A 26,910-nucleotide genomic window follows, 5' to 3' on the forward strand; every position below is an offset into this window, starting at 1 on the left:
ATGTTTGAATTTCACAAGCCTTTTAATTTTAGGAGCTAGTCTACATGGTAACATATTAAACATATTAATGTGTTAATATTAAGCACATTAATATGGTAACATTAAAATGATTTGCTGAAAGATAAAAGGATTAAGTTTTAATGAAAATATACAGTCTTAAGAATAAAGTTTGTCTTCACATTTATATATTCATTATTCTTCCAGTGTTACTAGGAATAACCAATGTTTAGATTTTAGCTTAGAGATATAAACTCTTATGGAGGAGCATAGAATTGAGAAGGAAGGATTGATTATTTGGTTTCTGGAATGTTTAGCATGACCAGGGTTGGATTTAATTGCTCAGCCAAAATAGTCCCAGGGCATAAATTACTCCTAGGGTAATTTATACCCAGCGAACAGACTAGGAATATGAATCCTGAATGGTCTCGAATAACCTGAAAACATAAAAATGACTCCTTTATCAAGAGTGACCCAAAGGACATGGCAAACCCAATGAAATCAGTACAAAAATAATTTCCAAAGATTTTCTTCCCTCCCCTTTAGGTTTGTGTGGGTCAATTGATCGACAGCTGCCTAATGATGTTTTGGAAACCTTGACTAATGACCAATAGTGTAATTATGTTGTGATGTTTAGATAGAATGAAGTTAAACAATATAGCAAAATTTACTCCCTCAGTGAAACATAGATTTGTGTTAATCATCCAAATATTTCTCTTTTATCAAGACAACACATTTTGCACCAAAGATGTGCTGTCTGATCTTTTCTGTCCTCCTGAATATACAGAACACTTGTGTAACAAAAAGCATGTGCAAGCTACAGGATATAGAATACAAGAAACAAGGCAAAGTGGTATATTCCAACTCATTGTGAGTAGCAGCAATTAAAATTCACAGCTGCTAGCTGCCCAGATGTTTCTTGCATTTAGTGCTTTGTAATATGCATCAGAATATATTGTATGACCGCAGTTTCAGTAAACTAGACAGTTCTGTATTCTAAATTCTGCAGACTAGATCTAGTGTGTATACTTCATCTTCCGATTAGCTGTCCTCCCCATCCCCCTTCATTTGCTTGGGGCATTTGCAGTTCGGAAACAAAAGACATTTACAGCTCAGAGTTTAGCTGTATCAGGGTGTAAGTACGGGTCAGGCCTGATTTATGTGGCACTCCTGATAAGCAGAGGAGGCGAGCAGGATGTGGGGTTTGAGAAAGCTAGTGAACTTGGCTTGACTTATGTCTTTTGCTTGTTTAGGCAGCCAACATCCCTCTGGTGTCAGAACTGGCCATTGATGACATTCATTTTGATGACTTTTCCCTCGATGTTGATGCCATGATCACAGCTGCCCTCCGGATGTTCATGGAGCTGGGGATGGTGCAGAAATTTAAAATCGACTACGAGGTAAGATGTCTTGGGTGATGGAAGGAGTGCACCTGGGATGCCATGTTAGTCATTGAGAACTGCAGGTGTTCCAAAGACAAAACGGGGATGATAAGTCCTGCCCTGCACACCTCATGGGAGTACCGTGATAACCAGAGAGGGTGTTGTTGGAAGGCTTTGATCATCTGTCAAGGCATTGCTTTGATGGTGGGACCATCAAAGATACTGAAGACACGTGCAAGTGCCTGACATAACCTCTCCCTCCTATTTCAGACACTGTGCAGGTGGCTTTTGACAGTGAGGAAAAATTATCGAATGGTTCTTTACCACAACTGGAGACACGCCTTCAATGTGTGCCAGCTCATGTTTGCGATGCTAACAGTAAGTGTTCAGTGATGGTGGAAGGTCACCTCTCATCCATGTAGACTGCCAGGCCTTCTCTACATTTTCATTTCTCGGAAAAATTGCCATGTGATTATTCTATGGCGGTCCTTACCTGTCCTGGTTGTGAGTGTATATGTTGGGCAACAGTTCTAAGCTTTAAAGCTATAAAATCATTGACACCTCAAAGTAGATGTGACCTCAAAATGTTGACTGAAGCTTCTTTTCAGCGTTCTCTGTTTGTAAAATGGTTCTTTTGCAAAAGAAACATTTGGGTTTTCAAAGCAATGGAGATGAGGAATGGAGCAAAATGATCCTTGGGTAAAACTCTCTGGACTGCTGGAAAGCCATCAGGAGGCGTGAACATTACCCAGAGGATCATGGAAATCCTGAGAGAAAATTTATTTGGAAGAACATCCAGGAAGCCCACAGGAGAAGGAAGGAGTGGATGCTTTGAGGATTTAAAAGCTCACTAGGCTTAAAAACCTGTGCCCCTGGGCTCTAATCTAACCCAGTGATGGTAGCTGGTCTGTTTTATGCAGATAGCCAGGGCAGCCAGCCAGAGGCAACCTCGGAATGAAATCTGAAAGCAAATGTTTGTGGCAAAGATCGAAACAAAATCCTCTATTCATTCCCATTTTCTGGCAAGAATTAAGGCTTGTTTTGGCCTTATTTCCACTTACATTGTTAAACTATCATAAAGGAAAATGTTTTCTGTCTTAAATACGTGGTTTTACTAGCCTCATACTAATATATATACCTATGTGCACGTGTGTGTGTGAACATACCTAACATGCAAAAAGAGATGTGAGTTTTGGATTCTTATAAAATAAATTTTTTAAAACACTTGTATCTTTACACTCAGTTTAAAATTTAGACAAAAAATCGGGAATTCCAACTGAAATACATTTTCTTTTTCTTTTTTTTTGGTTATGATTTTTTTTCATATCTGTTTGTATATAAGGTATATTGACACCAAATTCAAGTCTTCATACATGTACTTTGTATAATGATGACCATCACATTCCACCATCCTTGCCAATCCCCTTCCCCCTCATCTTCTTTTGGTCTAAACAACAACAGCAAAAGACTCTTTTTGCCTTTTCTTCATGAAAATTTCTGCCCTGTTCTCTGCCTATTAAAATTTTGTTCATCCTTTAAGGCATTGATCTAATGCCAGTTTTCCTGTGAAGTTTTCTGCTTTCTCCCAAAGCATCAATAATTACTTCTGTCTCTGCACTGTATCTGGTACAACACATCTATCTTTCTACAGTGTATTTTAAGGTAACAATCTCTCATTCTCCTGTAGAATAAACTGCTTGAGAGAAGAGAGAATTTCTTATTCTTTCAACGACATTCACTTATTTTCTCAACACCTTTGTATCGAGGGCCCTGCCAGCACCTTGTACTGTCACCTGCTTGTTAAGTTTTTAACAAATACCTTAGATTCACTTGGACTCAAGTGTATACATAGCATAAGAAGATGGGACCAGAATGTCTTCCTTCTCCACACAGGGCCTGTAGTTTAGGTCCTTCTCTGCTTAAGAAACAGGCAGATTGGCCTGCAAAACTGGACTGACCTCTTCCTCGTGTTGGGTTCCAGTCAAAGCAGCAGTCAATCAATTGTGGACAGAAGATACTTTGGACCATGAAGTTTTATTGCTCAAGTGTCAATCTTGCTTGAAAACAAAAACACCTTCATTTTACTTTTCTTCATCAGATCTCAAGAGACAAGAAACAACCTCTGTGTGTAGAGGTTGTATGTCTGGCTCACAGAGAAATTTAACTTATTAATTGATTGTTTTGGAGAACCTATAGATTTATGGAGTTGCCAAAATAAGCCAACAGAAATCTTGTTCAGCAAAGGAAATAAGAATGCCCATGGTATTGTGAGTTAGAGATGTCAAGGACAAAGCCAAATTTTTATGACAAACATGAAAACAGTAGGGATGTGGGAATCTGGTGAGGACAGCAGGGTCAGGGTGGACATTTCAGAGTTTAAAGAAACATATACTCAGCTTTCATCAGTGAGTATTTTCATGGTATCGACAACTTGATACTTATGAAATGAAAGGAAATAGAACTCTCAGACCCTACCACTACCATGGGGATACTCAAAGCTCTCAATATTTCAGGGGTAAGGTTATGTCTGTTTAGCTGACTTGAAGAGTGTCACTGTTAGAAAAGGTTTGGGTTTTGTTTGTGTATTCATGCTACTGCAAAAATGGAACAATTTGCTGTTAAAATTCTCTAAGGAATGTTGGGAATATCGCAAAGTAAAGAAAAAGAAAAAAATCATGGCTTTGAAAGAATACCATAGAATATCATTTTTTTTCTCCCTTATATTGAGTTGTATAGCTGGATCTTTAAAAGTTATTATCTTATACTCATTACGTTTTGTTGAAATTCACAAAGAATTACATACAACAAGTTGAAATGTCAACTTTTATATGTCTCCAACCCAAGCATTTTTTTCAACCTGACCATGAAATCTGGTTATTCAGACATTTTTAAATTAAGAAAATAATCAAGAAAAAATAACAAAGCTTACTTGATCAGTGTAAATAAAAAAGAATTTAAGTCACTCATCATTTCTAATTTTTGAAATATGATCTCAGCCTATGGCAAAATGATTCCCCAAGTTATTTCCATGAATGGGCACTAATACTTCAAACACTCCTGAAGATGGTTAGAGTCTTCAACTGGTTTTATATCATCAGTGATTCTATTTCTATCAAGATATCTCATATACTATTTCCATGTGATGAATTAGAACCAAAATTTTCTCATTTATCTGGAAAGAAATATTCACCATCCAACAATCACGGAATGCGTCTGGATCAAAAAGCCAGGAATGGTGTATGCACTAAATTTTCCTCTAGATGGCGCTCCAAGGCAAAGTTTCCCAGCCAGTTGCCAGAAAAGACAAAAAAAAAAAAAAAAAAAAAAAAATCTTTACCAACCTTCCTTGAATGTGTGGCTTTTCTCCTAGCACAGGAGATGCTGGGGCACACTCCCCACTGGGTAATAAGAGCTTTCCTTAGAAGAAACACCGACAATGATGATCTGTTTATAAAGAATATCTTATCAGGATGGGCTTGTTTGATGACAAACCTGAAAGCCTTCTGGTCCCCTGGCTGTTGGCATAAATAATACTGCTTTCTCCATATGACCTTGAATCCCTGGTTGTGTATTTTCATAAGCCCATTGTTCTGGGAGTGGGAAGATGCATAGTTGTGTGCCACTGCCAAGCATATTTTGGCATCATGAACAACGGGACAAGCAAATTGTAAATATATGTACCAGTTTCCTAACCTTTAACCCTAAGAGGATTTCACACACAGAAAATTAATGTATTGACTCAGAATTATGTTTGCAAAAAGTATTCAGGTTTATGGCTAGGTAACAAAGTGGCTTTGTTTCTTTGGAAATTAAAAGGAATAAAAACAACTATTTTGTAGCACCGGCTATTTGATAAAAAATGATGGACATATCTAGTTCACTGGTAACCACATCCATCACTTGTTAATTTGTTGAATGTATCTGGCCTGGATTTTTAAATTTATACAATGAAAGCTTCAATATTATTTTTTGTTTTTAAAGAGATATTTAAATAGTTAAAATTTACCAAACTTTTAATTCCTCCAGAAACTACCAGGAACGGGTAGTTCCTGTTAGTATTTATAGTTAAAATGAGGAATAAAAACCTGCAGATCAATGGTCATTATACAGATTCTATTTATAGAAATATGTAGAATAAATATTCAATCAAGCACATGCCTAAAGATGAAAGATATATTTCTTTTATTCACAACATAGACCAGATATAGGGCTGTGCTTTTGTTTGTATTCTATAAAATAAAAGGCATGAAGTGGCACCAAGGTTGCAGAGATATTTTTCAGTTTTATAAATGATGTATGAGCTCTGACAGATTTTCCAAGGGGGAAGAAAGCTTTCCTTAAGAATCAGTATTCTTTACTATCCCATAAATGTACTCATTAGCACTTTGGGCCATGCCCTGCATCCTGTACGGCTCAATAAAGATTAATTGAATGAGTGAATTTAGTTTAGGGTAATATTATTCAAGGAACCATGTTTCTCGGTGTCCAGTTTAAAAAAAAAAAAAACTATAAAATGATGAAGCACTATCACTGCTAGAAATCTTGTTCTTCCTTCATATCACAGTAAGGTTCAGCTAGGGTTCATATAGAATATTATGATCTTACAGAATTCACTGGATATGAAAAGGGAAGAGCGCATGATCACATTAAAATTTATGGTGGTGCCGGCGGCATGGCGCTGGTGGGGAATTGCAGTTAAACACTAATAATAACCAAGTATCACGGCAAACACATTGACACCCCCTGACATTTACTGGGGGCTTCTTAAATCTTAAATGTGGAGGTAACGTGTTTAAGTCCATATTTGTGTTGTCAACAAGGTTATTTTCAGAGATAAGCCAAGCCGTTTTGTTGATAATTCAAAGTAGAAAGCAGAAGGGACGTTTAGGGAGAAAATCCATCCTGTTCACTAGCCAGAGGATAATGCCTTGTCCACTGTCCGCAGTTTTCAGAAAAAAAGAGTCCTTGATTTTTGAGGTAGAAAATTTCTTCTGGAAGGAAATTACAGAAGCACAGTTGGGTCTCTCTTCTTTCCCTCCAAGAAGACAGAACCAGTTGAATTTTTAAATAAAATACTTTCACTCAATAACCAGAATCCTAATCTCAGCAGAAATCAAATTCCCTTGTAGATTGTAACACTGGTGGATAAAAAGAGATCTAACTGTTTTGTTCTGTAACTAACTATAGCAAGGTAGCAAGCAGTAATTTATATCTATAATCATTAAATATCATTTGCATTTCCTTATCAATGTAAGCAGCAACTAGTTATATTTACTATAAAAATGGCAACATTATCATAAAAATATAATAAAATCTGCATGTTAGAAAAACCTATTCTTTCATCTTCATATAGGTATAACCTAAAAGATGGCAAATGTTTAATTTAGGGAAAGGTGATTTTTTAATGTTCTTGCCAAATGCCAGCACTGGGTACTGTAAATTAACCATGGAGCTAATCAATTTGAATACTATGTTTAAATTACATTTAGGACTCCTATCTTTTCATTATGTAAGAATGTTCCTATTTTTATTCTCTCTGCCTACATCTCAGAGCCTCAATTAGGCACTCTGGGCTTCTAGCTGACATTCCCTTTATCCACATTTATTTTATAAAAGGAAAATGGCAAAGCCACACATAATTAAAAACCTGGTGTGCTAATAACCAAACATACAATTGGGCAGAAGGATAATCCAATCCATTTCCTCTCACAGGAGAGTAACCTCCATAACTCACTTTAAGCGCTGCCATTCATGAGTTATGGGTCATTCCCCTTCTAGTGAAAATAAATTCTCCCGCACCATCAGCCCGAGCTGGGTATTTTTCTTAGGACATGTAAATTGTAAAAGTGTATGAACATAATCGTGTCTGGTGTTACAGGGAGAATATGAGCTCTTGCACATGGACAGGGGCTTGTAAGGAAATGTATGTGGTTTGGGGGCCAGGGCTGCCTAGTTACAATACAGAATTTTTGATTAAAGTGAATTTATTCTTGAGAGTTGGTAAACTGCTTAATCTGTCGCTTTGTGTTTTATGATGCCGGCTGAATCCTTCAGGTCAGAAAGATCCAGCAGCAGAGCCACGGTCGTTTATCACGGCCTCCATTTTCCACAGTGCATGACTGTGCAGTGGCACTTTCTTAACTGAAACCTGGCACCTAAGGGTGTTAAGTTAGGAGCTTTAAAAAGTTTTGATTTTTCATGGGTCTCATGTTTAATCGTGGCTCAGTGATATTTAATAAAAATTAGAGTAAGTTTGGCAGAGGCCTCATATTCTTGAAATTCACGAACCTAGCTTCTCACAGCACTTTAGAGATCTGTCTTTCTGCACAATTCATGGGCACCAAGTGATCTGCTTCATTTTCTGTGCTCACAAACCGTATGTTGTATTATATTGAGTTCAGTAGTAATTTATCGTAAATAAAATATAAACTATATTTCTAAACATGGACAAAACATCCTGTCTTTATCCTCAAGGGGAAAAAAAACATAAAACACATATATTCTTAATGTTTGAAAGCTACATTCCCTAAGAATTTCATTTTCTTTTGTTTTGCTTAATGCAGTAAATGTGCTACGTAAGCTATGTTTGTTGTATTATCTTAGTTGAAGTAAAAGCCTCAATTTTCTCAAGTCTTTTTCTAAAATTTTATTTCATTTTTATTGACAAGTATTATAGGTATCTAATCTGAATTTTTCCTTGTACTATTTGTTCGTCTTTTAGCACATTTGATCAAAATATGAGAGCAGAGGTAGAGATATATTGACCAATTTTTATTTGTCCACATTAGAGATTCTTTTTTTTTTTTTTCTTTTTTGAGAGTTTTAATATTTATTTTTTAGTGTTCGGCGGACACAACATCTCTATTGGTATGTGGTGCTGAGGATCGAACCCGGGCCGCACGCATGGCAGGCGAGCGCACTACCGCTTGAGCCACATCCCCAGCCCAACACATTAGAGATTCTTGAGAATGAAATGAAGAGAGTTGACTTGCTTTGAAATATGCCATAGGTTTGCTTTGAAATATTCTAGCAAACAAAACACTGCATGTGAAGAGACAGATGGAATAGGATTGGTGAAACTGGATTCCTGTTGCCATTGGCTAATGAAAACATGGCTTTCAACATTGTCTTCTATTTTTTGTATCTTTTAACTTCCCAAATAAAGACTTTAAAATTATGTTAATAGATAGATTAAAAATTAAGTCTTGGAAGTGGTTAAGTATAACTAAATATAATCGTCTAAATGAAGTTTAGTTTTTTCATTTATGCACCAAACACCCACTTGACACATACAATTGTACTAGACAGGCTCCTGTTTCTGTCTGGCCTTGCTGAAATTTACATAGATAAGCATTTGTAGCATTCTTTGAGGCTAAGAGTTATCTTATGCCCAAAACATGCCTTGGGTTTTAAGTGCCTTTAGGAGTTTCTGGTTGTAAAAGTCAGGTGTAGACTATAAGGTCTTCCAACTCTGAGCTTGATAAAGAAAGCATCACTGTGGACTTAAATATTTAATTAATGCCAATATTTGGGTACATTCCTCTTAAGAAGAAAGAGGAGCGAATTTGATAAAGCTCTCCCACTCCCATGGATAACTGGGCAAGCTACAGTTGGTTGGAATGATGTTGCTTTATCTGAAAAGGATGCCTGTTAGCATTTCAGTGCTGGAAGCCATCCCCTAACAGCTGGTAAGGTTTTGGTCCCTGGACCTTGAAATGAAGCTGAAGTACCTTTTTTTAAGCCATCAGACCCAAATACTGGCAGGCAAATCTTGTTACTATCGTTCATCTGGTTGGGTGTTCCCCCCTCAGTAGAGGATTTTGGTTGATTGCTACTCTTCTCCTCCACATACTTACATCACACACCATCTGTAGCTGGCAAAGATAGGATCTTTCTTTTTTAAAAGAATGTAGGTTGTGGCATCAAACAATATAAATTTACTTTTAAATACTTTTAAAGACAGCCCCCCTCCTCCCCAGTAGGCAGTTGAAGTCAACTTCCACCCTAACACTTGAGAAAATCTACCTACAAATCCTGGCTTTGGAGCATATGAATAGTTTATACTCCTCAGCCTGCCCCTCAGCTCATGTATTGAGAGATTGCCATTGTATCCAAAAGCCAATGAATTATACCCCCAAAAGCAGAATGCTTTGCTTGCTGTATATGCATGTAGAGCCCAAACACACACCTTAACATTTTTTTCACCACCTGTATGCCACCCCGTGGTGACTGGGATATGTGCTGAACTAGAGATGGGGGGGTGATTAAAGACATTCCTCTTAGAGAACCATTCATCCCAGTTAGGAGACCTAACTTCATAGACTCCTCATGTTGAGAGTGGCCTACCAGACCTGGCAAGCCATTGCCACTGCAATTTGGGATCATTTATGGTGATCTTGTATGTAACATTTACAATGAAACCCTCAAAGAGTACTTTTTGATTGAAATACATTTGACTTAGTAATGTAGAAAACAAAGCTTCTGACAGTAACCTTGCAAATATTGAAAATTAAATGTTTCTTATGTCAATTCTGCTCTTCACCCCACAGTTCACAGGACCTCCAAGTTCAAGCCATATACACCCGGGTTAAGACATGACAGCACAGATTAGGGATATGGTGTGCAGGTTCTTCTAGAGCAGGCACTTCCTTGAGAATCATGTCTTCCAAAGCTATTGTAATGGTCTGAATAATATTCTTTGCTCTTCTTGACCAGAAGAGAGAAAGAGGAAGGGAAGGAAGAAAGACAGCACTCCTCCTCCCCAAACCACCATGCTGTTGCTCACCCTCACCCAGTCCACCAGGGTTCTGCAGTAGTACCTGCACATCAGCACCTTCAGTTTGGCATTTCTGCTACCATTTGGAATCTCTGATACATCATTGAATTCCCTTCCTTTCAGTTTGCCATCTGTCATATCTCAGAATCAACAGGATGAACTCCTAAAGAAATCCCTCGTCATTCAGTGCCTGCAACAGTCAGGTTCAAAAAGAGATGTGAGGGTAGAATTTCTGGCATCACTTTCTTAGATACTGTGCCAGGGCTGCAGATATGACAAGGGGGTGCAGCCCACATGCACCTTCTCCAGGAACAAAAGCAAGAGCAGCGGGTCATTTCTACAATTACCCTTTTCCAAAAAGGACTGATGTTGTGTTGGTTTCTCATTAGAAAAAAGGCCCGTGTGGTGCTATTGAAGTGTGACAATACTGCATGTGAAGCAGGAACCAGAATCCTGGTCATGTCCTTTGCTGGCATGTTCCTGGTTCCTGGAGTAGCTTAAGTTCTTAATAAATATTTGCTCAATGAATAAATGAATGGACTTTTTTTCAAAATGTCACCTTTTATTCCAAGTTAGGCCAGTTTGGTAAAGTATGACTTTATTCTTAAAACAAACAAACAAAAAGAACTTACAAATACACACAGAGTATATGCCTTTTACTGAGTAAATGTTCTTTATGGAAATTTGAGTATATAAAGGAAAAATTTTGTCACCTGTAATCCTACTACCCATAATGTTTTGATATATATCCTGATAACCTTTTTCTAATGCATATATTTAGACATTTTATAAAATTAGGATATTATATACAAACTACTGTCTCTAACTAAATATCTCTAACTAAATATCTAGTCAAATGACCATATTTAAATATCCAGCCTCATTTAAAAAGTATTGTATATTATCAGATACACCCTGGTGCACAAGAACCATGTTTAGATAAAAAAAAATTGCCCAATGGCTCTGTAATATCAGCCTAGTACTAGTGTAACATACTTCATGGAATAAAGCACACACCAAATAATTCTTTAATGTTGCATCATCTCAAAAAGTATTGAAAACCTGCACAAGTAAACCATGTAGAGGCTGGATAGCACAACACATAAGAACACAGTCTCAGTTCATGAGCCAGTTTGCCTGGGCTCTAGTCCCACCTCAAATGCTTTTCAGCCCAGTGATCTTGTTCCTCAATATCCTCATCCATTAAATGGGGAGATAAAAATGGCATCTACTTCAGAGAGTAGTTGTAAGGATTAAATGGGTTAATGATTTTAGGGTATTTAGAAAAATGCCTGGCCTATACTAAGCATTATAGAAGGAGTTACTGTTGTTAATATTATCCTAAGACTCATTTCTCAAATATACAAATTTCTTGATATATAACAGGCACTTAATAACATTTGTTAAATGAAAGAATCCTCTATAACACCAGTAAGTGTTGATATTACAACTGATATTTTTGTGTCTTTTGGGACTCAATAGAGCCACAAAATGAAGGTCACTTTTCTCTGGCCATAATATTCCTCCATTCACTAGTAGTACTGTCAGCTTTGAAATGGTGGTGCATCCTAGCTGGCTGAAATTTTATGGTAGCTAATGACATAAATTAGTTGGTACTCTCCATGACCCTGAGAATCAGTCTTACTAGTTTGGGTACTTCGGAGATCTTGTTACTCCATTTGATATAGCTGGGGATGGGGTTATCCCAGCCCAATGAAGGACTGTCCCTAAAGACCTGCTTAGCAGGTGGTCACTCTCTTTTCTGAAGAGGGTGACGGGGAACCCGGTCTATATACTCTGTTTCCTTACTTAGACATATTGCATTCACACCTATATTTCTGATACAAATAATGAAGGAACACAAGAAAGAAGATGATTAACATAAAGCTCAGCAAAACACAATAGCTGTGTGAAAACAAAACGGTAATGATTTTTTTTGGAAGCAAAATAGTACAGCAAATGATTCAAAAGTGGGATAAATGCATTAATGTATGCCTCCTGCCACCTCTCTGTTTCCTCCTGAAGGTGTATTATCTTTAGCAGGCAGTTGACTTTTTCTACTCAATGTGGGTAAATGTGAGTCTGAATGGATAGGGCCAGAAGGAAGATGGATGAGGGTGGGGGAGGGGCAAATGGACACTTAGTGGCAGGTGGACACTTTTCAGGCCTGATGATTCTCAGAAACCATTTACCAGGCAGCTTTAAATCACAGTCAAGAGATAGGTGCTGCTTCAGTAACTCAGGTATCACAGTTGAGAGGTAAATGTGTTTTGTGGGACTGTGAGTATGTTGTACTTCAGGGATTTGTTATTCGGAGATACAGAAATGGGATCTATGGTCTTTGAATACTATAAATTATTTTTGAAATTCTAGAAAGACAGGCCATGGCTTTCATCAAATTCTCAAAAGTGTCCATGACACAATAATTTAAGAGCCTAATGTTGGATTTCCAGGGGAGAATAAAAAGGTGAGACTGCTAACTGATGGCTTCAAAATGATTTGGGATGTTGATTTTGAACCTATTAGATGGCATTTGATATTCACTTCTAACTAAATATCTAGTCAAATGGCCATATTTAAACATTATCCTTTCTCTTAATGTACTGATTCATTGGCTAATTCTAGTCAATAACATTTCACAGGCAAAATCTCTAAATTTCAGTACAGCACTGCTGTTTTAAGAAACTTGTTTTCACAGTACCATAATATTATTGCTTTATGATAGACTTTCAGGACTTACTTAGCATTAGTAAAACCAAGTCCAATGAAGCTGACTAATAGTTTCAAGGTAACATAGATGACAGAAAAAAATACATTTCTACCTCTTTCTTCTTTCAAAAAGACACTTTCTAACAAGAACAGAAATGGACATGAATTCCCCCTTTCATGGAACCATAACATATGAAGGCAGAAAACAGAGAGGATGGTTCATAATTTAGTGGAGAAGAGCAAGAGTGGAGGGGTTGGAAGAAGGGGCATACATGAGAAATAATGCCCCCAGACCCTGCCTCAGCTCAGGAATAGAAGGCCTCAGATATCACAAAAATGGGCTAAGGTGGGATGAGGGTGTCATGGAATCAGTGAGTCCCCAGGTCCCCAGCCCCTCTCCATGTAGTAGAGGGTTACGCTCACTCCTACTTGGTTACTACCAGCAGCCAGACTAGAGACACCAGCAAAAGAAAAGTCAGGTCATCCTTGGTGAGCCCCAGAAATCTGTAGGCACTGCCCGCACACAGGTGCAGGGTGATCTTTGTATCACTTTACTCTTAAAATGTGCAATGGAGCAGAAGAAAACAACAGAATAATTATTAGTAGTATTTTCAGAAAGAGAAAAGAGATAATCCATCCACAGGAAAAGAACAAAATGCTGTTAGAAAAGGAACAGGAATAGATTCTTGTAAATAAAAAACTTCCGGAAAGTAAGAAGAAAAGTCTGTATAGAAAATGGAGCCAGGCACACGCCTATAGTCCTAGAGGCTTGGGAGGCTGAGGCCAGAGGATTGTGAGTTCAAAGTCAGCCTCAGCAACTTAGTGAGGTGCTAAACAACTCAATGAGACCCTGTCTCTAAATAAAATACAAAATAGGGCTGGGGATGTGGCTCAGTGGTTGAGTGTCCTGAGTTCAATCCCCAGTCCCCCCCACCAAAAAGAAAAAAAAGAAAAATAAATGGGAGAGAAGAGATTTTTAAAAATAAGGAAATCAACGCAAGAAGTCCAAGATTCAACCAACTGGAGTGCCATTCAATGAGGACAAGAAAAATACTGAAGAGAAAATTAACAATAAGAACAAAATTTAAAAGATGATGTGCTGAAGAAGTAGAACATGCAGATTAGGTTTACCACGAAAACTGACTGAAAAAAGTCTGAAACCAAACATACCTTTGTGAAATTGATGGACACCAGGAATAGAGAGAAGATTCTAAAAGAATGAAAATCAAGGAACATTGAAAATAGGCTGAGGCAGGAGGATCCCCAATACAAGGTCAGCCTGGGGCCTGTCTCAAAATTAAAAACAACTGGGGATGTAGCTCAGTGCTAAACCACCCTTAGCTTATTAGGAATAAGAATGGCATATTCTCAAAAGCAACTTTGGGAGCTGGAAAACAACAGAGCAGTCTTTTGAAATTCTGAGCGAAACTGTTTCAACCTAGAATTGTTAGACTAAGTAACAAGTGAGTACTGCAAATAGAATATTATTATTATTATTATTATTATTATTATTATTATTATTTAGTCTGCAAACTCCCCAAAACAATTCCCCCAGTGGGGTGAGGGTGCTTTCTCATGAATCCACTGGCAGATGTGCTTTTTCAAAAGAAGAGACTGAGGAAACAGAAAGGTGTGTAATGCAGGAGATCAGAGATCAACCCCAGAAAGGGAAGAGAAACCCCTGAAAGATCATCAGGGGAAGCCGGATCAGGTTACTCCCAGGACATAAAGAATCAAATAAAAGCGTGACACTTTTGACTCTTTGAGCGTTGAGAGGCATTTTACAGATTTTGTGGGTGAGAAGACTGAGAGGTTTCAAAGAAATCCTCATTCCAGCAAGTGAAGACATCACTGTTGCCACAGCAGTGAGCCATATCTATAGGGTGATATCAGGAAACCACTGTGCATGGATCACCCTGGGAGTGTGAGGGGAGGTGCAGGAGACATCATCTCCCATCTGCACTAGTCATCATTCCTGGTTCAGGGCAGACTCTGGCAGAACTGCTCCTCTCTGCCCTGTGCTAGCTGTGACCCTTGGGCATAGGACATAGCCTCTCTCTGACTCAGTTTTCTCATCTAAAACTGGGGATAAAGACAGTAGTTATCTCAAAGGATTGTCATAAGAATTAAATAAGTTAAATAGCTAAAAGTTCTTAGGAGAAAATCTGGTATGTAAGAAGGACTGTGTAAGTATTTGGTGAATAACCAAATGCTAATCGTGTGTGTATAGTAGAGAGGAAATATAGTGGAAAGTCTACCAATTTAGGTTAAAAAAATTAAAGTAGATATTGGGCTGGGATTGTGGCTCAGCGGTAGAGCACTCGCCTAGCACAGGCGGGACCCAGGTTTGATTCTCAGCACCACATAAAAATAAAGACATTGTATTCTTTCTCTCTCACCTTTAAAAAAAAAAAGTAGATGTCTTTGGGCATCAGAAAAGAGAAAGGATGAGGGACTGTTGGCTTCTTTCTGTTCCGAGCCAAAGGTGACCAATGCTTTAAGTATTTCAGTGTGATTCACTTAAGAAAAAAGAAAAAAAAACTTTTGCAGGTAATATTTTAATTAAAATAGTTGAACAAAGAAAAACCAACAGCTACCAGGAGTGGTGGAACATTCCTGTAATCTCAGAGACTCAGGAGGCTGAGAAAGAAGGATCCCAACTTCGATGCCAGCCTGGGAAACTTAGCAAGACCCTGTTTCAAAATAATAAATAAATAAAACCTGGAGATGTAGCTCAGTGGTACAGTGCCCTTGGGCTCCATTTGCAGTACCACAAAAGTAGAAGAAGGAGGATGAGCAGGAGGAGAAAGAAGAAAAGGAGGAGGTAAAGAAAGAAGGAAGAGAAAAGAGGAGAAAGAGGGAGAAAGGAAACAGAAAAAATCAGCAGCCAGTTTCAAACTTTGAAATGAAGGGCACACATGAGCTTTGACATGAACTATTTGATATTTCCAGATCATTTCTTAGCATTCCCATATTCCCTTTTGCTATCCAAATGAAGTTGTATGTTTTTCTAAGTCTAGCAGAGGACCCAAGTTAATTTTTAAAACTAAAATTGTCAACACAGGAACCTATTATGCAGGGTTTTGTTAGTTTGTTTTGTTGTTGTTGTTGTTTGGTAATAAAACCCATTATTTTCATTATTCTAAGAGAAAAGTCTTACTTACAGTTATTCACCAGTGAGCCTAGATCTTGGAGAAAAAACACATATGAAATGTGAAGCAATTTGAACTCTATCTTCTTGCCATCTGATGACGATTTTAATAAGTAATGAAATGGAAGACTTGCAAAGTAAAATGCAGGGTGGATTAAGAAAATGAACATACCTGCCTTCCCAGAGGTGCACTTCCTCTTCTAAACTAATAAAAGGACCAGTAGGAACCAAAGAACCATTGCTGTTCTTGTTTATATAATTGTACCAAACTGCTTTCCAAAAGAACTCACATCACAGCTATGAGCTTCACATGTGCGGCTAATAGAATCAGGAAAAAAAAAAAAGAATTCCAAGTCATGGTTACTCCACTTGATCCTTAATCTGGGATGCCTAATCCTCTGCCAAATTCAAGTTTCCAAGGTTTACACTGCTTTATTACCTGTCTGCATTCAATCTGTCCACCAGCCTAATGTGAATTAGTTTAAGATAATTTCCAAAATGTCATCATCTAACAATGTGAGTACTTCTAAGTTGTTTCTTTTAATATAATAAAATATTTTGTTATTTTTTTTTACCTGCTCTCATTTGAATGGCATCTGGGGGCGGGGTACATCATTCAGTTTGTATTTCATGGGATTCTACCTCTACAATTGGACATGATGCTGATCATTAAAATGTACAATAGCAAATGCACTCTGCCTGGGTGTTTGCCAAACTGTTGCTGTATCTGGATAGCATAACCTCCTCTCTTAAGAAGGGAACAAAATAGTCTGAACTTTGTCCTGGTGTGGCAGTGTGGGCCACTGTGACAGCAAGTTAATTCATCACCATGGGGACCCGAGGCGGTGCCGCTAACCACTCAACTTACTGTCATCTAAGAGGGTGGCAGTTAATCATTTCCTTAAATGATGTGGGTATGATAACAGAGCTGATGGTTGCTCGGCCCGCTAACCTTATCCGTCCTCCCTGCCCCTGGTAGTGACTGTTGATGTTTTCCCCTTCTTTGCAGACCGCTGGGTTTCAAGAGATTCTGACGGAGGTGGAAATTTTAGCGGTGATTGTGGGATGCCTGTGTCATGACCTGGACCACAGGGGAACCAACAATGCCTTCCAAGCTAAGTAAGTGTTCTAATTGTTGTTATTTTAATGCATTTGCCTTTCTGTTCCGAGCCAAAGGTGACCAATGCTAAAGAGTAAAGCATTAATTTCTGGCATCGGAGGCCAAGGCCACGCAGGCTTGGGCGTGCATGTCATGGGGCCCATCCATCTTTATAATTCCCTATTCTTCTTTTAATTACAAATTTGCCCTTCATGTCACGCTTGTTGATTTGGTCTGTCTCTGTTGACCTCAGTCAGAGAACCAAGCTCAGATTTTAAAGGGTCTACTGTTTTCCCTTTCAGAATATTTGCCCTCATGGTGTGACATGCTTCTACTCTCAAATGTGGTTTTAGACTATTAAAATAAAAGCAGTCATAGGGAATTTTATGAAGCAAAATATTTCTTCCTCCTCCAATATAATCGCTTCCAGGGTCCCTTTAATGTTGGATATGTATAAACTGTAGTGAAGTAAGCCACATACAGGAGGGTAGTCTTTGCTCTTTTCATCTCTATTCCCATGGAAAAGTAGAAAGCAGACAAAAGAATTGTATAAATATAGGGGTATTTGACCCTCACATTATGTGCATGGGTAGAAAAATCTGTCCCTAAGCAAGTTGTTGCTTGAAGGTGCACACTGTGGCCAAAGCCACATAACTTAGGGGTGCTGGAAATAGGACCAAATCTCAGGTCTCAGGACTCTAGGATTGAGGGTTCAGTTTTCAATTCTTTTTTTACTATCTATCTGCAAACAAAATAATATAGGAGATCAAAGGAGAGATCAATGGAGAGAAAAGTTTGGGGATAGGGAGACCAGAGAAGGCTATAAGAAGAAGGTGAGATTCGCTTTCAAATGACTGATTCCAAAGTCCCCAGAAGAGATTGAACTCTGGTATCTGAAATTTCAATAGCCTCCTCTGTGACAACAGATTGCTTTCCACTTGAAATTCATCCCTTGAATTTCAAGGAATTTTTGGTCCCTAAACACCAACTTTTGGAGTCCTGGACTCTGGCTTGTGCTCCCAGTCTAGCAGATAAATTTTAATTTTGTGTCCTTTTCTATTCATCCTACATCCTGTAGCCCACAATTCAATATATGAATTCATATATTCACTTTTCAAGATCCAATACCATATAATTTCTTGGCCCTCTGAAGGTTTTGTGGCATCCTTTCTGGGGAAAAAAAGAAAGAAAAGAAAAAAGAACTTATTCAGTCTCACAATTCAATCTCTTGCCACTTTTCCTAGACTTGTAAAGGCTTTGGGAGGAAATGTCACAGTTGTGAGAGTCTGAAACACATCAGAATCTATTCTCCCAACTCAGCTGAGTGCTCAGCATTCCCTGCCAATCTTTCTGTATCTCCAGTCAGCTCTGTCCTTCATTTCTCTTAGCAGTTACATACACCAAATGTCCACACTTCCTAAACCATCCCCTGCTTCTGACCTCCCCCACCCCACTCAGCAGATCACCTTGCCTCCTACATCACAGAGAAAATTGAGGCCATCAATCGAGAACTCACTCAATTTCCTCCCCTGCCACCTACGAACTTATCTATCCATCCCATCCTTTCCTCCTTCCCTCCTATCTCAGTGAAAATGCTGTCCTTCCCTGGTCTGAGGCTGATCCCTCCACCTCTGCTTTGGATGCCTTCCTTGCTCTCTCCTCTGGGACCTCGCACCATCCCCCTCTCTCTCTCCCCTGGTATCTACCTCCTCCTTTCTTCTGGCTCTCTGTATCCTGGTCGTATGAACACTTCTCCGCCATCTTGAAAAAGCATACCTCAATCCTCATTTCTTCCTCTAGCTTAAGTTCTAATTTTCTTTCTTTCCTTCCCACTCAAGTTTCTTGGAGGGTTTTCTGGGTTTGTTGTCTTCACTCCCCTCCAAACCCTGCCCTTCTCGTTCCAGTTCTATCTGTAACTACCATCAGTAATGTCACCTTTTCTCCAAAGCTTCTAGACCCTTTTATTGTGGTCCATTCTTGGCTCTTGCCATGAGACATGTTTTGCCATTCCTTCTGTTCAGGGGCTCTTTCTTTTTATCACAAAGATTTTAATCTTCTTTTATGGCCTTCCTTCTCCTTTGCTTCAAGCCCTCTGTCCCTGCCTGGCCTTCACTGCTGATATTGTTCCCTGTCCCTCTCCTGCTCTTTCTCACCCATGTGGGGCCTCCACCCATCTACTGATGAACCCCAAATTGTTTCTTTGAACCATAATTCCCAGCTTATGTCCAGGCACTTTTGGAAAAGTGAGTGGGAAAAGTCCCAGAGTCCCAGAGTCTTCTCATTCCCAATCTTCCTCTTCATGCATGTCTCTTTCTCCTCTATCGCTGTGATGGACCCCACCAGAAATCTGTGAGTCACCCAGACTCCCTTCTTGGTACCCCTCCTCAACATGCACTGCCTCTGTAACTACTGTAACTACCTCTTTGCCTCTTTCATGATTGCTGAAAACAAGAGCCCAATTCTCCTGTAATCTCCAGGCACTCCAGAATACAATCCTCATCGATTCACAAAGCTGATCAGGCTCTTCCTCTGCTTGAAAGTCATCCATGGGCTTCCTGTGACTTTGAGGACAATGTTTGAATCCTTAGTTTAGCACCTTAATGCCCAAATCAGGATCTTGCTCATTTCTCTGACCTAGTACCCACTCACCCTAGTCCACCCCACCTAGGCATCTATGTACCAGATTCAAGGATTATAGGTTCTCAGTGGGTTCCTGCTAATTCACATTTCTCCTATGCTCAATGTGAGATTTTCTCTGTGTGGAATGACCTTCCTCTTCTTTCCCCAAAACTCTTCTGACTGCATCACTCCTGGGGCTCCCTGATGCGGCCTCCCTTTGTCAATTTTTTATGCCTTCATAATGGCCTCACTAAGCCTTTTCAAAAGTGTGCATCTTGCTCCATTTTAATTGTTGATTTATAAGTGCAAATCCCCTTCTTCTTTAGTACCAACTAAACAGTGTCAGGAACATAATATGCACACAGTAAATGCTTGCTAAATGTGTGAATGATAAATGCATGAATGAATTTTATCTTATTTTATATGTCTTTTCAATAGAATTTCCTGATTTCTTAAATACATATAACCTTTTATGGATTACTATAAAACATAGTTTCATACACATAGGTTTGATGTTACACTAAAAACATGGATACCACTGAAGTGTGAACCATACAGGCTTTCATTATAGAGTCTCGGACAGTTCTTTATTTGAGTTCTTGTTTCTGCATTTCACTTTTTTTAAGGATTCCTCTCTCCCCCACTGACAATGGTATCATCATCAGTGTATCTTCCCCTTTCACCTTCTCTCCATTACCCTACCATTCTACCACTTACTGCATAAAGAAGAGCTAAATATGTTAGAATCAAGTCTGTAAACCAAGAGTAAGCACCTGTGAGTTCTTTTAATAGCGAAGTGCATAATAGTTGTACTCAGATAATAATGCCCCCTCCCAGGTCAGAGGGCCTGTGCCTCACACAAAAAGAGGTAGCTTGATCCGTCAGCTGTTTAGACCAAGAGTACACACCTAATCAAAGCTAGACCAATCAGATTTTAACTCCCAGGATTTGGGAGTTGGATTACCATGATATTGAGGGATGCAAGCTGCAGGTTCATACAGACTTGGGAGCTGAGGTTATCATATTGGGAAAGCTATGATGACCACATCCCAAGTGGTTGAAGAAAAGAAGGCCAGTCTAGAGAGATAATGATAGAGATAGAGATAGAGAAGGAAAAAAAGAATGAAGCTGACGTCAGGTCATTGGTATAAGACTCAACAACTTCTACAACACATTAGACAGTATTGTCATTGATACTAGATTTCAATTCTTCCTTTTTTTTTTTTTTTTTTTTTTTTTGCATCCTAATGTCACATGATCAAATCTGTTTGCTCCAGTATGGTATGATGTGCGTCTCAGGATAATTAACCTTGAACACAATTTATCAGCTCATGGGATGTCCATCAGCTCTGCACCTACCTAATGGAGTCACTTTTGAACTTAAGACACTTAATGCCAGTATCACCTAACCTCAGTTAAGACTTCCTTTGATAAAGAATGCTGAAAAAGACTATTTACATCATGGTGAAAACTAACTTTATATTGACTAGGATAGGATTCATTCAGAAAGTATACCATTGCTTAGAAGATTCTTAGGAAGAAACCTACGTCCTTTTCTCCTTTTCTTTTCCACCATAATTGAGTTTCTGTGTTCAAGGCCCTGTGCTAGGCATTGTGGGAAAAATAAGGACAGATAGTAGACAGTCCCTTCTCTTCAAGGGTTCACAGTGTAATTTCAGCCTTTCAAGTGATTTGGAAATGGAATTTAAATGCACCAATTATTATGTAGCAAAGCATATGCTACCTTTTTTCATATATAAGGCTATAAAGAAACAGGAGACATTTAGCAAGGGACAAATTACTATATAAAATGCAAAATGCCTCTACAATAAAAGTGTGACTTTAGTTAGAGTACGATTTGATTTATACTCTTAGCCTTTCTGATAAGTGAACCTCTGCATTTTCATATTTTATTCTTAATTTTTAAGCATTAGAGTGCGTGCTGTGAATGATCAATAGGTAAAGAGGGCAGCAGTACCACGGGGCCTTGAAATTGCTCTGTTCACACCTCTCCCTGTTTTCTCCAGGGACAGCGTTCCCCACTCATCCCCCTCTCTATTACAGCAGCCCCCGATGATTAAATATCAGTACCGAGCAGCTTTGTAGTATATTCTCCTAGGAGACTTCTTCTATTCATTTCTAGCATAATCTCTTATACTCATTTCTTGGGAATGAAAACCCATCTTGTCGCTTTCGGCCAGGTCCCAGAAGTGAAATACTGGGGCACATTAATCTGCCATGACAGCCTAATCCCATTCCTCACCACCTCCCAACAACTCTCAATTTCCTAATTACTTTTCATAGTTTTCCTTTTTAAACTTTCCTGTAAGCCATGGCTGCATGCTGCCATTAAGTCTTTTTTCAGAGAATGCGAATATCTAGGGAAGTTATGAAGGTCCATTTCAATTTCCTGGTGCCTGTAGAAAGAGAATTTTTATTTTGACTTTTCTTTTTTAAATTTTCCTTGGTGTTCTGCCTGTCCAAAAATGAAAAACTTGAGTATTTAGGATGACCTAATCGATAGCACATCATGGATACTCACATGTATCAATGTTCTGTGCTTTCTCTCCTCCCTCACACTCCACATATATCTAATCAAATTTTCACGGCTACAGGCAACTAACATGAGATATGATGTCAAAATCAATTTATTCCATATGTGATTGATTTAGGTTTCATTTTCATGTTTTACCTGAAGAAGTGGAGATATGCCTTTACACAAAAATATTACATGAAACAAGTGGCCTCTTTTAAAAATGGCTCAATTAAGAGTGGATAATATCCCCCTTCTGCATGATTACAATAGTGTATTTTTACACATTGAGGCATCTGAGAAATCCCACAATATAAAAACAGTTTAAATTTTTAAAGCAAGCATTTCCCAAACTTATTTGATCATGGATCCTTGTTTTATTTCTGCCCTTTATGCCACTTAACATTCCAGAGAAACTAGTATTCTATGGAACACATTTCAATAAGCTCATCCTAACAGACAGGCTTACTTTCTACCACTTGAGTCAAGGATTATGACTCTGGATTTCACTCCTGGTGGTCCCAAGAAGTACACAGTATGTAATGATAGGTGTAAGCAGCATTCTCAGTAGGGCCTGGCCAGAGAATGAGGCACTGACAGGTTTGAAAGTCTCAGAAATTCCCACAGGGACAGAATCTAATAGTGTAAATAAGAGATACATATGAAAATAGTCTTGCTTAGCTCATTTTACTATAGAAAACTGAAAGTAGAGTTAGTACCAAACTCCATCCTGTGGATGCTAACATGGCACCTTGCTGCAGAAAGGTGAGCATTTTTAATGCAAGACTGGTCAGAGAAAGCCCCCAGCATAATTATAATGTACTGCGAGCTTCCTGAAGATAAGAGCCATGAGTCATGTATCTTCCTATTCCAGCCTGGGGCCTGGCATAATAATAGTCATCAGTGCTTGTTGGCTGAATTGAATGAATGATAGATGGATGAATGGATGCATGCATCACAATGTCTTCCTGCACATTCATGCATTAATATGGTCCAGTTGCAAAATCTACCTATCTTCTATAATTGAGTCAAAATTGTGTGAAGGCAGGCAGAATGTAAGATGGAATTACTGAAAGGAACAAAGGGAATCTGATGAGGAAGATGCTCAAACCATGGATAGTCACATAGCTGTTTTTGCACAAATACCCTAAGGGCCCTTGAATGAAGCACAGCAGTTCAGGAGCCACTTGGACTTGGTGGGGGAGAGAATTGTGTCATAGGGAGCTTCAGTTTGCTTGTTATAAGATGTCCCTTGGTTAAAGGAGATAACACTCCTTATTCATCTTGAGAAAAAAAATTGAAGAGAATTGTCACCATCTAACTAATTTAACTTGTATGGAATCTGCTCAATCAACATGAATAAAGAAAAAGATAATATTTTGTATCTTGAGTCTACCTCTCATCAAGACTCTGTCATGAAGATTCACTGATCACTCAGTAAGTGGGGTGTATCTGAGCATGGCTGATTGAGAGTCTCAAACCACAGGAATCTGAGCTTGTGGTTAGCAGTTACACTAGTAGAATTTTGAATTAAATTTTGAAATCTTCTTTCATTGGTGACAACCATCTTGTTAAAATAGAGTATCAAAAACCAGAAATGTCTATTATAATTATCATTCTCATTAGGCAATGAGAAGAAGCTTAAAAACTTGGATCCAAATCTAGAACTGATACTAGCTAGCTGTTACCTTAGAAGCATTGTTTTCATAGAAATCAACTCTATGTAAGATTAGTTAGTAACTAACATTAAATCTTAATTCATTTAAGATTGACCTAATGAATTTTTACTTATTAGATGATATAGATTAAAGCAATTTTAAAGAAATAACATATATCTGATTAAAATCTCATGCCTTTCTTGCTAGCCCTCTTCATCATAATTCTTACTAACTCTAACAAGCCTTGCTATTTCTCCTAACATAATGGTAAGCTCTGATCTTTCCAAGGATCACAGGTCCTCTGTACCCCAGAAACTAACTGAGGTCTTAGACTGCCTCACACTGAAGGTGGGACTGAAGCATGAGACTGAAATCCTTCACTTTGTGCTTAGATACAGGACTTTTCTCCTCTCACTAACAGAACAACCTGTGAGCTGTCAATCTACAGTATTTTCCAAGTTAAGGACAAATTTTCCTTTCAATGTCCAAGCCCCTGCAATAAAAGGCAAGAAAGGTACACAGGGACCTAGATGGATCTTCAGGATCCCTGATTTCCCTTTGAACTGGAGGATTCTCTGGGCCTCTCTCTCATCTCCTAAGATATCCTAACTCTTTAAATGAACACTTTATTGAATTTAACATTATTCAGGGATCGGTTGTTCTACATAAACAAAATTTACAGATAAAGCAATCCCTTCAAGTATAATTTTGATTTAAGATGGAAATATTCATACCTATTTTAACTCTTGATTAAAATCAATATAGACTATAATCTACTCCTTACCAGACACTGTGATAGGCACTTTTAAATATTTTATTATAGTTTTTTAAGTTACAGGTGAGGTAGATGGTACTATCATAATTTTGGAGACAAAGGAACTGAGCCGTAAAGAGGCCAAGTCACTGTCCAAATGATATTACTCTACCAATTGCAGGAAGAGCTAAAATTTTACTCCAAATCCAGGAAACTTTGCAGAATTCTACAGAGCTATCTCAGTGTGATTGGTGGCTGGGAAACCATAACAGAAGGTCTTTAACATCGTACATATAATGTATAAAGCAAACTCTGCAGAATATTCACAAGGTCTTTTCCTATGGAAAGTCAAATACTCTTGGTGTAAGAGAGGTCCTCTGACCCTCAGAACACAAGTTTTAATTAAGGAAGACTACACTGATCTCAGAGCCAGAAATCCTGCCTCCCACCACCATAGCACTTAGAGTGGACCTGGAACATTTTGGTATTTGTATTATTGTTTTGTGCAATATTTTTTTTCTTATGATCATGTTTCATCTCTCTTGTTCATCTGTAAATTTCTTAGAGGCAGAGACTGTACCTTATTAGTCACATATCTGCAGCATCCAGCCTGACACAGAAAGTTATTGAACAGTCTACTTAAGAGATGATAAGATACACAGTTACCCAAGAAAGTATCTGCTTACAGTTCTTTGTCACACATAGGAAAAGCAGTTCCATACAAAGAGCTGGTGTAGGGAGGGTCAAGTTGAAGGGCCTTGCTCACTCAGTCTTCGGTCCTCTTTCAGGAGCGGCTCTGCGCTGGCCCAACTCTATGGAACTTCTGCTACCTTAGAGCATCACCATTTTAACCACGCTGTGATGATCCTTCAAAGTGAGGTACGACCTGCTCCACTTCTCCCCTCAACAGAGGACCAGATATGCTGTTCCTAATTCTCTTTCTTTGTAGTTCCACACGTAGAAAAAGAGAAGCACATGTAAGTCAAACTATCAGGCCTTTGTGGTTTTTTGGGGTCTTTCAGATGCCTGACTGAGAACCTTGTTCAAATTCTTCTTGCACTGATTCATTTGGGTTTCCTTATTGATTAGGGGGCTCTGCAGACTCACTTGCCGTCACCAGAGCTTGATCTTGCCTTGCTTAAGGAACCTAGAAGCACAGTGAGTGACTGGATCCAAGTACTAAGTGTCCTCCCATTCCCATTTTGTGAAAACCCCAAGCCATTTTAAAAGACGGTGAAACAAAAACAGGGTGAGAAAGTTACATTTTAATAGCACAATCAAGAAACCTATAAAAGATAAAAGAATTTAAAATTGCTGGTGGGACCAGTTTGAAAGTGAGAACTACAACTAAAAATAAGACCCAGGGCTGATGCCATATGCCTTATTTTGCTTCCTGTGGCAATGCAGAAGTCAGAAGTAGTTGGAATTTTATACTTTTAGCTTTCCATGGAGAAAAACAGAGACAGTTAGTGAACTGACTCTGACTGAGGCATCTTAGTTTTAAATTGCTAGGAAAGGATCTGTTTAATTTTCTGCAGGCGTACAGACTTTTTTTTTTTTTTTTAGGCCAAGAAGGGATCATCTGTTCCCCATTATTTGTCAGTTCTCTAGCTGTGCCATTAATTATTATTATTATCATCATTAAGGCCCTGCTTCGCTGGAATAGCATCATTAAATATGGAGGTTTTTTTTTTCTTCCAGACTATTTTGAGAAAGCTTGTCTTTTGCAATATCACGAAAGCCTTCGACCTCATAAAGGAGAGTCAACGCTCCGGAACGTGAATACAGGCTGGGGCAGGGCCAGCCTGCTGGGGGCGATGTATTTTCAGTTGGGAATGAAATACCCAAGGTTAGGCTCTCAGTTAGCCAGCATGCTGGCAACTGTGGAATTTTCCTATGAAAGCTACATTTTAGCCGAGTGGTCTAGAAGAGGAAAGTGGGAAAGGAGGCACTTGAGCTCAGACTTTTCTTTACTGGCAAACGTGGTGTATTTATACCTCTGACCCCAAAAAAGCCCCACCTTCCTAATAACAAGGATTAAAAACAGATGTAAGTTTCCCAGTCGCTTGGAATCTTCGTTCATACAGACATAACACATTGATCGTCCTTCACTCTGGGTTCTAATGAGTAACAGCAATGGATAGTAATGAAGCCTTGTACTGAGCATCTGCTTTGTGCAGCACTGACTGCCCTGGCACTGCCATGTCCCCTTCTGTCCTGCCCATTAGAATG

The 26,910-nt window shown here is 38.7% G+C and overlaps 1 protein-coding gene across 1 annotated transcript in view; it reads left to right on the plus strand.

Annotated features, from left to right (window-relative positions):
- Pde11a (phosphodiesterase 11A) overlaps positions 1-26,910 on the plus strand; it is a 390,557-nt gene that overhangs the window by 301,632 nt on the left and 62,015 nt on the right. Inside the window, exons 11-14 of the mRNA XM_076866019.2 lie at positions 1,251-1,397; positions 1,650-1,757; positions 17,025-17,134; positions 25,467-25,557. Of these exons, the coding sequence (XP_076722134.2) occupies positions 1,251-1,397; positions 1,650-1,757; positions 17,025-17,134; positions 25,467-25,557 (456 nt within the window). The remainder of the gene's footprint in view (positions 1-1,250; positions 1,398-1,649; positions 1,758-17,024; positions 17,135-25,466; positions 25,558-26,910) is intronic.

This window comes from Callospermophilus lateralis, chromosome 9, assembly GCF_048772815.1.
Source record: "Callospermophilus lateralis isolate mCalLat2 chromosome 9, mCalLat2.hap1, whole genome shotgun sequence".
NCBI classification, from domain to species: Eukaryota; Metazoa; Chordata; class Mammalia; order Rodentia; family Sciuridae; genus Callospermophilus; species Callospermophilus lateralis.